Genomic DNA, 13,850 nt, shown 5'->3' with positions numbered 1-13,850 from the left:
GATTGATTTCCTACCTCTTTGTAGAGGTGGGAAGATGAAAAAATTGTTTTCCGTTTTCCACTTTAGATTGAAATGGTCTCCCTCCAAATCTATCAGCTCCAGAGAGTAAGGGCCCCAAAATTTCTGCATAAAAAAGGGGGCTTAAGGGTGGTACTGTGATCCGAAAGAGGGCTCATTGCTTCGCTTTTATGGCACTTTCTATAAGCTTGAGAAAACATCAATTGTTCTTAACAAGGAAGGTTGGCAGGGGGCGGAGGAGGGAGTGGTCAGGTAAGCCCTTTATCCTACCCATAGGTGCTGCCCTTGGCTTCTTGGCAGGAGACCTCCTCTTAAATTTTTAGACTGCTTTCCAGTTCCCTTTGCAGCGCCGATGCCCCACCCCCAGGGAAGCTACAATTACCCACACAATAAAGAAGGGCTCAAGAGAGCCGCCAGTCTTGGCGGCTGGTGAGCTGCACACTGGCCACCAGAGCTGCTCGGAGGCCTTAGTGCCTTTGTCTGTTGCTGAGGCACAGACGGATTTCTTTTCCAGTTCTCTCCACATTTCCTGCCCCTTTTCTGCTGCCTTGGCAAGGGTGAGTATCCATAGTATTCATCCACCTTCGAGTCCTGCACCCCCATCATACCCCTACTTCCCAGAGGCAGCCCCCAGTGGAGCCCATGTGCCCAAACCCAGGTCCAGACCCAGCAGAGGCACTGACCTGAGTTCGTTCAATGGCCTGGAGGTCACGCCCGGAATTCGCCAAGGCAGAGGGAAGATCCTGAAACACAGGTTCTGAGAAGCACCTGTCTTGTTTCCTGCCCCAATAGCCCAGCTGCAGTGAGCATCCCAGGCTGCACTCACTCACCTGGCTCTCTACCCACTCTCGCCTGCCCAGCTGGCTCCACTTCTCTGCTCCTCCAAGGTCTCCTAAGAAGTGGGTTTGCTTAATTCACACAATCTTACACAACCTCTTACTGCAGCGACCCCGCCTCTTTGCCCTAGACCACTCAGTCTTCCCTACATCAAAGGGGCTCTCTCACTTCCTCTTCCCATCTCACTCTTTCTTTCACTGTAATCCGCAACTCTAAAAGGCAGTGCAATGGGTCTGAACTCCAAGCCATAGCTGAGTGACCTTGGAAAACTCTCCTCACCTCTCTGAGCCTCACTGTTATTACTTGTAAAAATGAGTCTTAAGATTAACACTCCTCTTGCTTCATAGGGTTATGAGGATTAGGTGGGATGACGTTTAAAGTGAAAGCTCTGTAAGGTGGAAATAGCACTTTACCCTAAAGGTGTTGTAACTGGGGTTTAGCTTTCGCACTGATTTACTGTCTGATGCAGGAACTCCGTGACACGCTGTCTCTCTGACATCGGGCTAGTTCCTCTCCCCGCTGAGGCTCTGTTGTGCCTCGGGTTTAATGGATGTCACTCTCCTTATCGCAGCCAACGTTCGCGCCGGGCTGAAGGCACCGGCCAGGACGGGGTGGGGGATGGGAGGGACTAGAGACGCCTTGCTATGAGGAATCTGAGGAGAATTTCTCGCTAGGCCCAGCACACCAGGTCGCATGCGGGCTCCTCAGGCACCCCTGTACTCCTGGATGGAAGCTGAACCCTGAAGGCAGGATAGACACTGTGGAGTCAGAATACGGCAGCTCCTGAGTCCCCGATTTAGACCTCGAGAAAAAGTGTCTGATTCCCTTTACTTCTCAAGATGCCGGAGGGGAGGGTTAATGAGGGGCAGGTTAGGAAGAGGGGGCAGGGATGAAGACCCCAGGCGCACTATTGTCTTACTGACTCCCCCAGTCCCACTGAAGAGCAGCGAAGCGAGCCCGATCATCTAGTCAAATACTATTTTTCACCCAATTAATTCCTGAACTCTTCCGCGACCCCATTTCATGCCAGTTTATTTTAAGCTGCCACTCGGCTGGAGACCCGCCAAGAAATTATGAGACGCGTTGGTCCCAGATGTCTCTTGTGTTCCCTTTCCTGGCTGCTGTGGTCGCCCTTCGGGCAGAGACCAAGGGACAGGGCCTGCGGGTGGGTGCTGGGCAACTGAGGAGCCAGCCCTGTCCCACTCCGCGACCCTTCGGCGGCTACTCTACTTGAACGGCTGGGGTCGCTTGGAGGCCCAGCAGAGCGCGGGCGCGCGGCCTCTCAGAGACACTGTTCCCTATCTGAACCAGAATCGCAAAGGGACTGTGGTGGGTTCTCTGAGGGCACGAGTCCCTCTGTCAGCCCAAAGGTCAGACTCTTAGCTCGTTGGGGAAAGAGCTGTTCAATGAGGCGCGCTGGCAAAGACCTGCCCCCACCCTCCCCAGAACACCTTTGCCTTCGACCGGGTCCCGGACTGTCCGAGCCTCACTGAACGCGCGTCTCTTGCTTTCTAGCGTATGACACCTGGTGCGGCGTGGCCCATGGATGCACCAGAAAACTGGGGCTGAAGATCTGCGGTGAGTGAAAGGGCCCGCTGGGCTCCAAAGGGCTTCGAGGCGAGCTGGTTTGGCGGGTTTGGGAGAGTGGGATGTAAGCGGAAGGGAATCCTGGCTTCTGAATGTTTTCGGAAGTGTCTACAGCCCCGACGCCGAGCGGAGACGCTTCTCTGTGGGTCTTGACCTTCCTCTGCCCTCTCCTGACCTGTTCCCAAGGGATCTTTTCCGATAGGGTCCAGGGTTCAGGGCTCCCCCGGCTGGGGACGAGCACAGCGCCCCAGAACCTCAGCCTCGCTCTTCGTGCCCCGCGCTGGGGCAGTTCTGACCGGAGCGCTCGGCCTGTGTGTCGCGAAGGTGGAGTAAAAGGTCTGGCTTTCCTGGAGAGCAGGCCCAAGGCGAGATACACGGCTGAGACGGTGGCTAACGCGTCGTACCTCTTCCCCCTCCACCAGTGCGGGTTGAAAGTGGGCTTCTCGGCTGGACAGTTTTGCCCCGAGATGTCAAAACGCATTCAGTTTACGTTCTTTGAGGCCTTGGAGGCCAAAAGAAAGGATTGCCTGCAGCCCTAGGTGGCCTGCCTGGAGGAGATGCGGACAGTGCAAGCTAGAGGTTTTGCTGAGCTTGCCCTTGAAGGGAGAGGCGGGAAGGGAAAGGGGGCTAAGGGGGCGTGGGGCCGCAAGAGGGAAAGAGGGGGTGTCGGGCACGATTCGTCAGAGAGGAAGGAACAATAGATCTGCGAGCTGGAGGGGAGGAAAGAACAGCTCTCCAGAGACGTGAGGATCTGAAGTGAAAACGCCCAAGGGGGTGTGATTTTTTTTTTTTTTAAGGGAAAAAAGATTTGTTCGAAGGGACACAGCTGAGTGGCTCCGGCTGAATAATGAGGACTTGCTTTCCTTGATACATTTCACCGTCTAAAATCTCTAGCCTTATCGGGCCCAGAAAATACGGACGTCCCCGGGCAGGGGCTGGACAGGCGGGGGAAGATTAACGAGGGGCTTATTAAAAGGCAGTCCCTCAGCTGCTGCGCTCGGGAGATAGCGGCGGCGCAGGCGTGGGCGCGCGCGCGCCCACCCAACCCCGCGAGCAGGCCGGCGAGCCCGTGGCCTCTGGGACAGATCTTCCCGGGGCCCTGCATCCCGGGGCCCCAGGGCGGCGGCAGTTGGTGACCTGAGACAGAAGACTTATTTAGCAGTTTCTGGGAGAAACCCACTCTCCCCTGCCTGACCGCGCGGCGCCCTCCCTGCGATTCTGGGGCTTCGTCCCCTTGATCCGAGGAGCAGCAATTACGGCGAGGAAGGGTTGCTCAACTCCAGGACCTAGGCGTTCTGCGGGGAAAGCCCAGCCTTGGCTTTGGCCCTCTCCCCTGCACGCGAGTCCCGGGCCGCGTCCCCGCGCGGGGGCAGCAGGCGGCGGCCGAGCTTTGTTCTATAAATAACCCCCTCCCCCCGCCGCCATTCCCGACTTAATAGCCCGTTTCGCGCCAGGTCCCTTCGGCGGCCGCGGCGCTTGGCTTCGTCAGCCGTCATTGTCATGCAGCTGGGCAAGCAGAACTGAGCGGGCCCTGGGCGCCTGCCACGGTCGAGGGCGGGGTGCGGGCGGCTGGGGCCGAGGGCTGCTTTCCCGGCGGTGCAAGCTTTGCCTGGAGGGCGGCCCTCGACCATCCCGGTCCTGGCTTCCTGGCCTTGGTCCCGGGCGGTGCCCCCTGTTGCCCCGACTGTAGCAGGGGAGTCTGGGAGAAAAAAAAAATCTAAACGCCGCTTCGAGAGACACACTCGAAGTGCCCCGAAAGGGTAGAGGGGCAGGAGCATCCCTGGATCCGGGATTAGGCGTCGCGGAACTGGGGTCCGCGAACTGGGGAGTAGAGGCTTGCATTAACTTCCCCGGAAGAGGAGCTCTGGCGGGATTTGGGGGCTACCATCCTTCGGTTTTTCTTCTGTTTTTACTCTTCTCCCCAACACTAATTTCAAGAAAGTTACAACCCCTGTAACGGGAGAGGGCTGGCAGTTTGCCCACGGGAAACTGGCTTCTGCTAGTATGCAAGCTTTGGGGGCCACAGGCTAGAAGGCTTTCCAATACGTTCGATTCCGAAAGGAAGCACCGAGAGGATTTGTTTTTCCGTACTTTGAGCCAGCTTGAGCTTTCCGTTTTAGTCTAGTTCCCGGAGGCAAAGTGCAGTCTGGTTTTGACCTGAATCTACCGCCGGTCCCCTCCTCCACACACAGAGACCCAGCCCGCTTTCATCCCAGGCCTTCGTGGGCTTGAAAGATGCCCTCTTGGCCTGACCCTATCCAGGTTGGTTTGACCTTTCACCTTAAGATGGTTGAGGGGACTAATGGTCATCTTCTCATTTCCAAATCCATTGCCCTGGGTAACCCCCATTAAACGTTTCAGTGCCTTGCCAAGATTCAATCTCTTCCACTCTCCTATCCCCTCTCCTAGATCCCCATCCCCAACCAGAAAAACAAAGCTGCTGGGAAGGCCCCTGGTCTCACCGGTGGGACCCTTAGTTCTGGAGGCAGAATCACCTGGGAGAGCAGTCAGCCGGGAGAAACCCCAGGACTTGCCAAGAGGTGGAGAGCAGGGTGGTTTACAGGCATGATGGTGTGACCCAAATAGAAGGAGATACAGGGAGCCCTGAGTTCCGGTTCTGTGCTCTGCTGACTTACTGGTGAGTCCTTTGGCCTCAACCACTTCTTTATGCAGAGCTCCAAAACTGGCTCCCAGTTACAGCCCCTAAGCTGTTTTATTTAGCCCCATGCAGTGTGTTTACATGTGTGTCTTATTTTGTGTCAGTTACCAGCTTTTAAACATAGATTTCAAATTCTCTATACTTACAGTTTCTTGAAACAAAAATAAAAGTGTTTGAAGTGGGGGGAGAGATCTGGCAGGGTACTCATATCCCAGAAAAATCAGGAAAAGAGCCCCTTCCTCTAGGGAGATGCAATTCCACACTATAGCTTGATGGGTGACAGCATGGGCTTGGGCTGCAGGCCTCACTTGCTTCCTTGGCCAGGTGAGCCCTATGTCAGGCTCAGTTCAAAGCCCGCTTGGAAACAACCAGCTTGAACCCAGTGCTCTCTAATTCCTCACACTTTCCCCAACTCATGGGGCTGATTCAGCCTTTGAGTTTGGGGTCAGCTGTGAGGAACCAGCAGCAGAGCCCAGAGAGGCCCCACTGAGGTAAGTGGAAGAGAGCCAAAGCTGCAGTCAGCTTTGATCAGGTTGTAGCGCCTCGTTGCCTCCTGAGATTGTTAAGTGACCAGTTGTTCACAGGCTTAAAGTGAGTGAAAATCACTCAGTTGTGTCTGACTCTTTGTGACCCCATGGACTATACAGTCCATGGAATTCTCCAGGCCACAATACTGGAGTGGGTATTCCCTTCTCCAGGGATCTTCCCAACCCAGGGATCAAACCCAGGTCTCCTGCATTGCAGGCAGATTCTTTACCTACAGTCTGAGCCACCAGGGAAACCAGGTCTCAGGGGCCTCTGCTTCTAAGACCACTTGCTAGCCAGGGAGGTTGTCAAAACACTAACCTCAGTGTCCTTGAGGACATTGTCCACCACCTCATCGTCCTTGGAGAAGCATACAGTTCCTTCTAGAACCTCTCAGAGCCCAGAGAGGCTGGGGCTATTGACCGTTTTTTGAGGCTCCCAATATTTTAGAAAACATATACATTCCCAAAGAAGTGTTATTCTGAAAATCATATCCATTAAATGTTTACATTAGCAAACTAATGGCTTTTATCATGGATTATAATGTAGTATTGGATCAGATGATAAAGAATCCGCCTGCAATGCAGGAGTGAAAGTGAAGTGAAGTCACTCAGTCGTGTCCAACTCTTTGTGACCCCATGGACTGTAGCCTACCAGGCTGCTCAGTCCATGGGATTTTGCAGACAAGAATACTGGAGCGGTTTGCCATTTCCTTCTCCAGGGGATCTTCCCGACCCAGGGATCAAACCCAGGTGTCCCGCATTGTAGGCAGATGCTTTATCGTCTGAGCTACAGACCTGGGTTCAATCCATGAGTTGGGAGGATCCCTTGGAGAAGGGAATGGCTACCCACTTCAGTATTCTGGCCTGGAGCATTCCATGGACAGAGGAGCCTGGCAGGCTACAATCCATGGGGTCGCAAAGAGCTGGACATGACTGAGTGACTTTCACCTTCATAATGTAGTATAAGTTGTGCTATGCATAAGATAATTACAAGAGGTATCGTGAAGTGAAGTCGCTCAGTCGTGTCTGACTCTTTGCGACCCTGTGGACTGTAGCCCACCTGGCTCCTCCGCCAATGGGATTCTCCAGGCAAGAATACTGGAGTCGGTTGCCATTTCCTGCTCCAGGAGATCTTCCCAACCCAGGGATCGAACCCAGGTCTCCTGCATTTCAGGCAGACACTTTGAGCCACCACTCCAGGAAGTGTGGTTCAGGAATGGGATGCAGGTTTAAAGTTGCGTTGTAATTGTCATCTCCCATTCCTATTAGGACACCTCTTGGAATGCCTGTGTCCAGAACTCTCTTGGAGATAATACCCAAAGCCCCAATGCAGGTCCTCGTCCTTTCCCAGAGGAAAGGAGATGCTCAGGGGTTTCAAGGCAGAGACTTTTCCAGGGAGTGAGTCAGAGCCAATCAGAAGTCAGAGTCCTGGAGAGCGGGAGTTCAGCAAGGCAGGACCTCATCCCCATTAGGGCACAGGGACATGGTCTTTTCAGCCTGAGAGACTCCACAGCTGCCAGTTCTGGGCGTAGGGAAGCAGTCTTACCCAGGAGCCAAGTGATCCTGCACCCCTCTGGTAAATGAATGAGGGCTTCTGGTTTTGGACTCTAAGGGTTCGAAGGAGGAATTCAGAAAGTAGGAGAAGAGGTGAGGGAGAAGATGCAACCCCCATCTTCATATCTAAGTGTGGAGCTCTATTATAGGGTATCCCCGTCCTTCTGAGGTCCTTTAGAGCTTTAGTGATACATTTAAAAAGTGCTGGGAACAGTGGAAGGCCTGGTGCCTCTGCCTTTCAATTCTTCCCTCCAAAAATAGACCCTGCTCCTGCATGTGGGAGGATTCTAATCACCCCGGCCTTCCCCCTGCATCCCTCCTTCCTCCACTCCTCACCAGTGAATTGTAGTCCTGGGGAAGTAAAGCTGAATTTCCCAGAATAACTTGCCTCTCTTCCAACCCCTTGGAACTTTACTCCAAGCCTGCCTTGTGACATTTGTGACTTCCCGAGGATCTTGGAATCTACAAATACAGCTTTGGGGTCACCAAGAAACTTAAAACTTTCTTCCTCTTTTCAGGGTGTTGTATTTCTGACTAAGATTGAGACTGAGTTGGAGGAGATGAGGGAAGGAACAGAAGCAGGGATGGGTGGAGGTACTGAGGGAAGAAATAGTGCTCTTGGCTGGCAGAGTCTCCAGCCCTTTCAGCTCAGCCTGCTTCTAGGTTTGCTGCTGGTAATGTTTGCACTGCTCTCCTCAAGCAGGAGAGATTTCCACCCCTTCTGAGGGGCAGAGGGGAGGGCTTTGACTCCCACCCTGGACTCGGAGTTCATCTCCATGGAGTTCTTCTCAATTTATTACATTGTTGGTCACCAGCTGCCAAACTGGAAGCTCCTGGAGAAGAGGGGATCTCTCTCATTTATCTTTATTTGTCCACTATCCTAAATGCTTAGCTTAAGTCCTTTTCCACAGTAGGTGCTCAATAAGTATTTATAGAATTAAACGTCACCACACATAAAATTTTAGACTTTCTTGTCTCTTTCTCCAATACCTTTATTTAAGGGGGGGGGGGGAACAGGGAAAGCTGTACTTTAGGTTTGGGTCCGAAAAATTAAACTTACATTCAACCCTGGTAGCGTTTACCTGGTATACCCAAGGAAAGCATCTTCCCCAGTGCTCAGTGCTGGTCCGCACCTCCTCCTCCCTCTGGCTGCACAGCCCGTAAACCCAGTACTGGCAGCATCCTCTCTCTTTGCATCCCTTCCCTTAAAACCCCATCCTGGGGCTGGTTACTGGAGTGGAAGCTGTCCAATTGACTTAATTCTGCATTCACTGTCATGTTCAGAGAGGAGAATGGGCTTCACTTACTATTTTTCTCTCTTGCATGACTGGGTCTGTACCACTGATGACACTTGACACTGCCCCCTCCCCGCCTGAAGGCGAGCAGTGCCAGAGCCCTTACACTGAAAACACAGACATGCGGCTTCTTCTCAGGGGATGCGAGGATCCTACTTGAAGAGAGTCAACCTGGGGCGGCAGCTAATCCTGTGAGGCCGGGAGTTTGCTGCCCCTCCTCTGACCCAGCTTCTTGTGCTACAGGCTTCTTGCAGAGGACCAACAGCCTGGAAGAGAAGAGCAGGCTTGTGAGCGCCTTCAAGGAGAGGCAGTCCTCCAAGAACCTGCTGTCCTGTGAAAACAGTGACAAGGATGGCCGCTTCCGACGCACGGAGACAGACTTCTCCAACCTGTTCGCCCGAGGTACTCCCCACCCCCACCCCAGCCCCAGGGCTAGCCAGTAGGCTCCTTATTGGAGTTTCTTTACTTTCTCCTGAAATGTTGCTGATCTTACCAAAAGAAGTTATTATTCCCTCTGAAGCATCATGAAACTGCTTTCCCAACGTCTGATTAGAATATTCTCCCTCCTTCCATACTGTCCAGGTCACCATCCTTTGAAAGCTGGATGAGGATAATCAGTAAAATAATCAACTCTAAAGATACTTGCAGGGATAAAAAATAGATTCATAGACTCTGAAAATCCAGAACAAGCTTACATATAAGAAAATCCAGTGATTCTCTTATTAGCATTTATGCTCCAAGGTGGTGGCTACCACCACAACAAAATCGCCCTGTGGAAAGCTGTGTAACTGGGCCTCATGACCAAATTGCTGTCCTAAAGCTCATTTTTCTTTTGAAGATCTTTCAGTCACTATTGCTTCCCCTACTACAGTCTCAGCAGGTGCTTTCCCAGTCTTTCCCGATGAGCTTAGAGGTAAACCCATCACCACCTCCTTCCATGAGCTCCCCACAAGCCGTGGAGGCCAAACTGGAACAGTAAACAAGACTCACAAAATATGAGAGGGATAATCTGAAGAATAAACAAAGAACATCATTACAGCCAGCCTGTTCTTGAGCTGTGACTGACGGCTTCCGCTTTTCTCCATGGCTGCCTCGCCTGTCTGACTCTGCCTAACAAAAGTTGGAACACAGGGTCACGTCCTGGCATCCCCAAAGCCGAGCTGCAAAGGATAAGGTCAAGAGACAGGCAGGAGTTCCCTCTCCCACCCTCCTAAGCCTCATCTTCCAATTCTAGTTTTCAGTCTAAGGACATAAAGAACCACCGTCTTCAGGGAGTCCTCAGCCTCTATCCACAGAAGCCTCACCTTCCACCAGCAATAGATCAGGCACATCATAATAACACCAAACCAAAAGCCCAGTGTCTGAGCCTGATGTCCAGAGGCATGCCTGGTACTCGGGCAGCAAGACAGAAGCCCTGTACATCACACGCCTGACAGGTGCCCAGATGAATAACAGCGGCATTGAGCAGTGGTAGGCTGCTCGCGGCTTCTCAAAGCTTTCTACTTATGAGCATCTTAACTGTCAGAAAGTCTGTGAACTCCCAGGGAGTCTAAGCAACACTTCCGTGTATATGATTATGTACATTTTTCTGCAAAGATGGGACAACAGATAATGCACATATGTATCCTGGGAGGAAATTAGGCCTATAAAGGTACCATGGGATTTCTAAGCTGAGGGAATCCAGATAGGACACAGGTGATAACCACACACTGACTTTTCCCCCTCAGATCTGCTTCCGGCTAAGAACGGGGAGGAGCAAACTGTGCAGTTCCTGTTGGAGGTGGTGGACATACTCCTCAACTATGTCCGGAAGACGTTCGATCGCTCCACCAAAGTGCTGGACTTCCACCACCCCCACCAGCTGCTGGAAGGCATGGAGGGCTTCAACTTGGAACTCTCTGACCACCCCGAGTCCCTGGAGCAGATCCTGGTTGACTGCAGAGACACCCTGAAATATGGGGTCCGCACAGGTAATGTTGAGGGCCAAGTGGACCTGCAGAGGCACCTTTGCCCTTCAGCAGACCTTTGCCAATGGTCAGGATGTCAAAGTCATGTTGAAAGAGAAACACAGACCCTGGTGAAGGAAGCAGCAAAGTACTCCCTGACCACAGAACCTCCAGAGGCACCGGCAGTTGGTGGAAGGCCCAACCCTGGCCTTATTATTATTTATTGTTGTAAAAATAGACTTAAAGGATACAGATGCATGGTGCTGTGTCAAGTTCTATATAGAGTTTCATTGCTGATTTTAGGTTATTCACAACCTAAAGAGAGCAGAATGGTCCATCCCTCACTTCTTTTCTCTCTTCCATTTTCATCCCTGCCTCATTTCTGATGAATCCTATGCTTGCCTGTCCCTGAAACTGGGGAGAATTGGGCCCACTTCCTTTTCTTTCTATACTAGTTTCCTATGGCTGCTACAAACTGGGTAACTTAAGACAACAGAAATTTATATTCTCTCACAGTTCCGAAGGCTAGAAGTTCAGGATCCAGGTGTCTGCAGGGCCATGCTGTCCCTGAAGACTCTTGAGTGGGATCACCCTTACCTCTTCCAGCATCTAGTTGCTGTGGAAATTCCCTGGGATCCCTTATCTTGCAGATGTATCACTCAATCTTTGCTTTCACCTTCAGATGACATTTTTCACGTGTGTGTGTCCAGATTTCTCTCTTCTTTGGATTATTGGCTGCCCCAATCCAGTGTGGCCCCATCTTAACTTGTGTACATCCACAAAGACCCTATTTCCAAATGAAATCACAGGAATCAGGGGTTAACACTTGAACGTGTCTTTTACGGGACATGGTTGAACCCACTGTACCTTCTATTTTCCAGGCCCCATGGTCACACACGTATACACTCTTCTCATTCTGTTCCATCCTGTGGAGTTTAGAGGTTCTGAGGCACCAAATACTGTCTCCAGTGGGGAGCCCTGGAGGGGTAATACCCTCTTTCCTCCTTTCTGTGTTATAGGAGCTCTCTCTACTTGGTAATCCTAGCCAAAGTGCCTCAAGTTCAAAGACTTTGGGGATCTCTGTCTGGCTCTTTCTAAGCCTAGGGATCAAGCAGTGGTTTCTTCTTCCTACCATCTTTCCCCGCTGCATCCTGGCTTTCCTGAGCTCTTGGGCAAGCAGATGGACAGGAATTGGCAGTCCTTGGCACAGTTGTCACCACAGGGAAGCCCCCGGGGCCATGACTGGTAGTGTCTTGTGCTGTCTCTCTCTCTTTCTCTCTCTCTCCTTTATTATCTTGCTCACTCTTCCTAGTCGTTTGAAGATATGACTGGAGAGGGTGTGGTAATAGAGCTAAGACTACTGGATGTTAGAAACAAGGGTTATGATGAAATAACAAGGCTTGCCAAAGAATCCCAAACAGCTTTTGAAGTCTGCCAACACTACTGGTATAAGGGTAGCTTCCTTGAATAACTGAAAGATGGCCAAGACTCAATCATAGTCTGCGTCTGATTTTTAAAGAAAAGTGTGCTCGTCAGTCCTGTTATATCTCACCTTGGTCTGATGGCTAATCTGTTCCTGGCTATTGTTTCACTTTTGTCTGAAGGCATTTGTTAGTCTATGTCCATCTTTTGTCTTTGCTATGCAACATGATTTGGATATATTGTCAACTGGTGTGATTGCCTTTATTTATGATTCAAACCTGTATTAAAATGAAATATTTATTTTCAAGTGAGTATTAAAGATATACATAGGTAAATACACACTTATTTAAATGGACTTCAACAAAATTAGTTATGTTGTAGGAGATACAAACACAGTAGAACAAAATGAGCTAGTTTAAGCTATTTAGAGTGATCTACATGAATGTCTGGAATCTGGCCGTGAACTTACACTAAGCTTACTATTTCTGCTGCTTTTATTTTCTCTAAAGATCAGTATTATTTTTCAAGGACTCTTGGAGTGCAGAGATTGGTATATTCTGCTATAGGAAGTCCTAGTCCAGATGTTCTGAATGAGTCCTTGTCACATGGAGGGAAGGGCAGACTTTCAAAGAGAAGGACTTAGATCAGGAACATTCCAACATTAGCTCTCTGACAGTTATTGCAGAAGCACCAGCAGTTTCCGCTGGAAACACAGCAGTCAGCACATCTTTCTAACACCAGTTCTCTGTCAGACACCCCTAGGTAATCTATCGCGACGGTTCCTGCATGACAGCCTAACCTGCTGTGTGGGGTTAAGCTTTCCCTTGAACGCCAAATTGGCCAAATTGGCCAAAATTTGGCAATAATCCTGAATTTGCCATTGCCAAGAACAAAGCCTGATAAAGCATGCAGTGGGCTGAAAAGGGCTTTTGAGTTATATAATAATATAAATTATTCTACCAACAACTCTGAATGAATGAGGCTGTGTCTGCCCCTGTTTCACAGAGCAGATGCCAGGTCACCTCAGCAACATATGTAGTTTAACAGTCACCCGACTATATGTGGGCAAAACACACCAGTGCTTGACATCATTTTGGACTGACACAGAGGCCCAGAGAGTGATGGTATGCCTAGGCACCAGCCACAGAGCTGGCATCAGCTCTGCACAGGCACAGGCCCCCTCTGAGGCCTTCAGCCTCTTCTTCTCCATGAGTATACCTTGACTTGGGGATCAAAAGCTTGAGATGTTAAATTAAAAATTGAAATATTTATGGAGAGAAATACGACCACCACATCCAGATTTGTACTTTAAAAAAAAAAAAACACAGCAGCAGAGCTCATCTGGAAATCAACAAATAAGATACTGGACAGATTTTTCTTTTTATGACATTGGATTTTTAATTTAAAAGTATTATGCTTTAGAAACATGAGTTTGAGAGACATCTTCAGTGCTAAATGTTGATAAAGGGTGGGTCAACCTGCCCTTCCTTCAGTATTCTTGGGCAGCCCTATTAGGCCATTGGGATGGAGGTCCCATCACTGTGGCCTAGTGGAGTGGAACTTTTGAATTGAAGACAGCTTGAAAAATCTGATTATGCCTTGATACTTCTCTGTTACTCGCCTCTTTAGGTCATCCTCGATTTTTCAACCAGCTCTCCACAGGATTGGATATCATTGGTTTAGCTGGCGAGTGGCTGACATCAACTGCCAATACCAATATGTAAGTCCCACATATTATTTTCATATAAGCAACCATTCTGTCTGAGTATGGGTTATTGGGGTAAAAGTCCAATTCCAATGGTTCTATAAAAATTTTATTACATTTACCTTAGTCGTCTTTTCTCTTAAAATCTTTTAGGTTTATCACAGTTCTGAATTAATGGTGGATGGTTGATAAACTATATTTTAATTGAATAGTGCAGTTTAATAAGAACATGGTCATAAGAAGTAATAACTCTAACTTTTAAAGTTTAGTGTGAAACTTCATGTTAAAAGACTTAGCATT

General features: G+C 50.1%; 1 protein-coding gene across 2 annotated transcripts in view; it reads left to right on the top strand.

Moving 5' to 3' along the window:
• Positions 1 to 13,850, top strand: part of GAD1 (glutamate decarboxylase 1) — a 35,916-nt gene that overhangs the window by 962 nt on the left and 21,104 nt on the right. For both annotated transcript variants that reach the window (XM_068967507.1, XM_068967508.1), the window contains exons 2-5: positions 2,371 to 2,433; positions 8,721 to 8,879; positions 10,205 to 10,447; positions 13,475 to 13,565. In XM_068967507.1, coding sequence (XP_068823608.1) covers positions 2,371 to 2,433; positions 8,721 to 8,879; positions 10,205 to 10,447; positions 13,475 to 13,565 — 556 coding nt within the window. The remainder of the gene's footprint in view (positions 1 to 2,370; positions 2,434 to 8,720; positions 8,880 to 10,204; positions 10,448 to 13,474; positions 13,566 to 13,850) is intronic.

Source organism: Capricornis sumatraensis, chromosome 3, assembly GCF_032405125.1.
Source record: "Capricornis sumatraensis isolate serow.1 chromosome 3, serow.2, whole genome shotgun sequence".
In the NCBI taxonomy this organism is placed as follows: domain Eukaryota; kingdom Metazoa; phylum Chordata; class Mammalia; order Artiodactyla; family Bovidae; genus Capricornis; species Capricornis sumatraensis.
The sequence above is the reverse complement of the archived record's forward strand: the minus strand, read 5'-3'. Positions and strand labels throughout refer to the sequence as shown.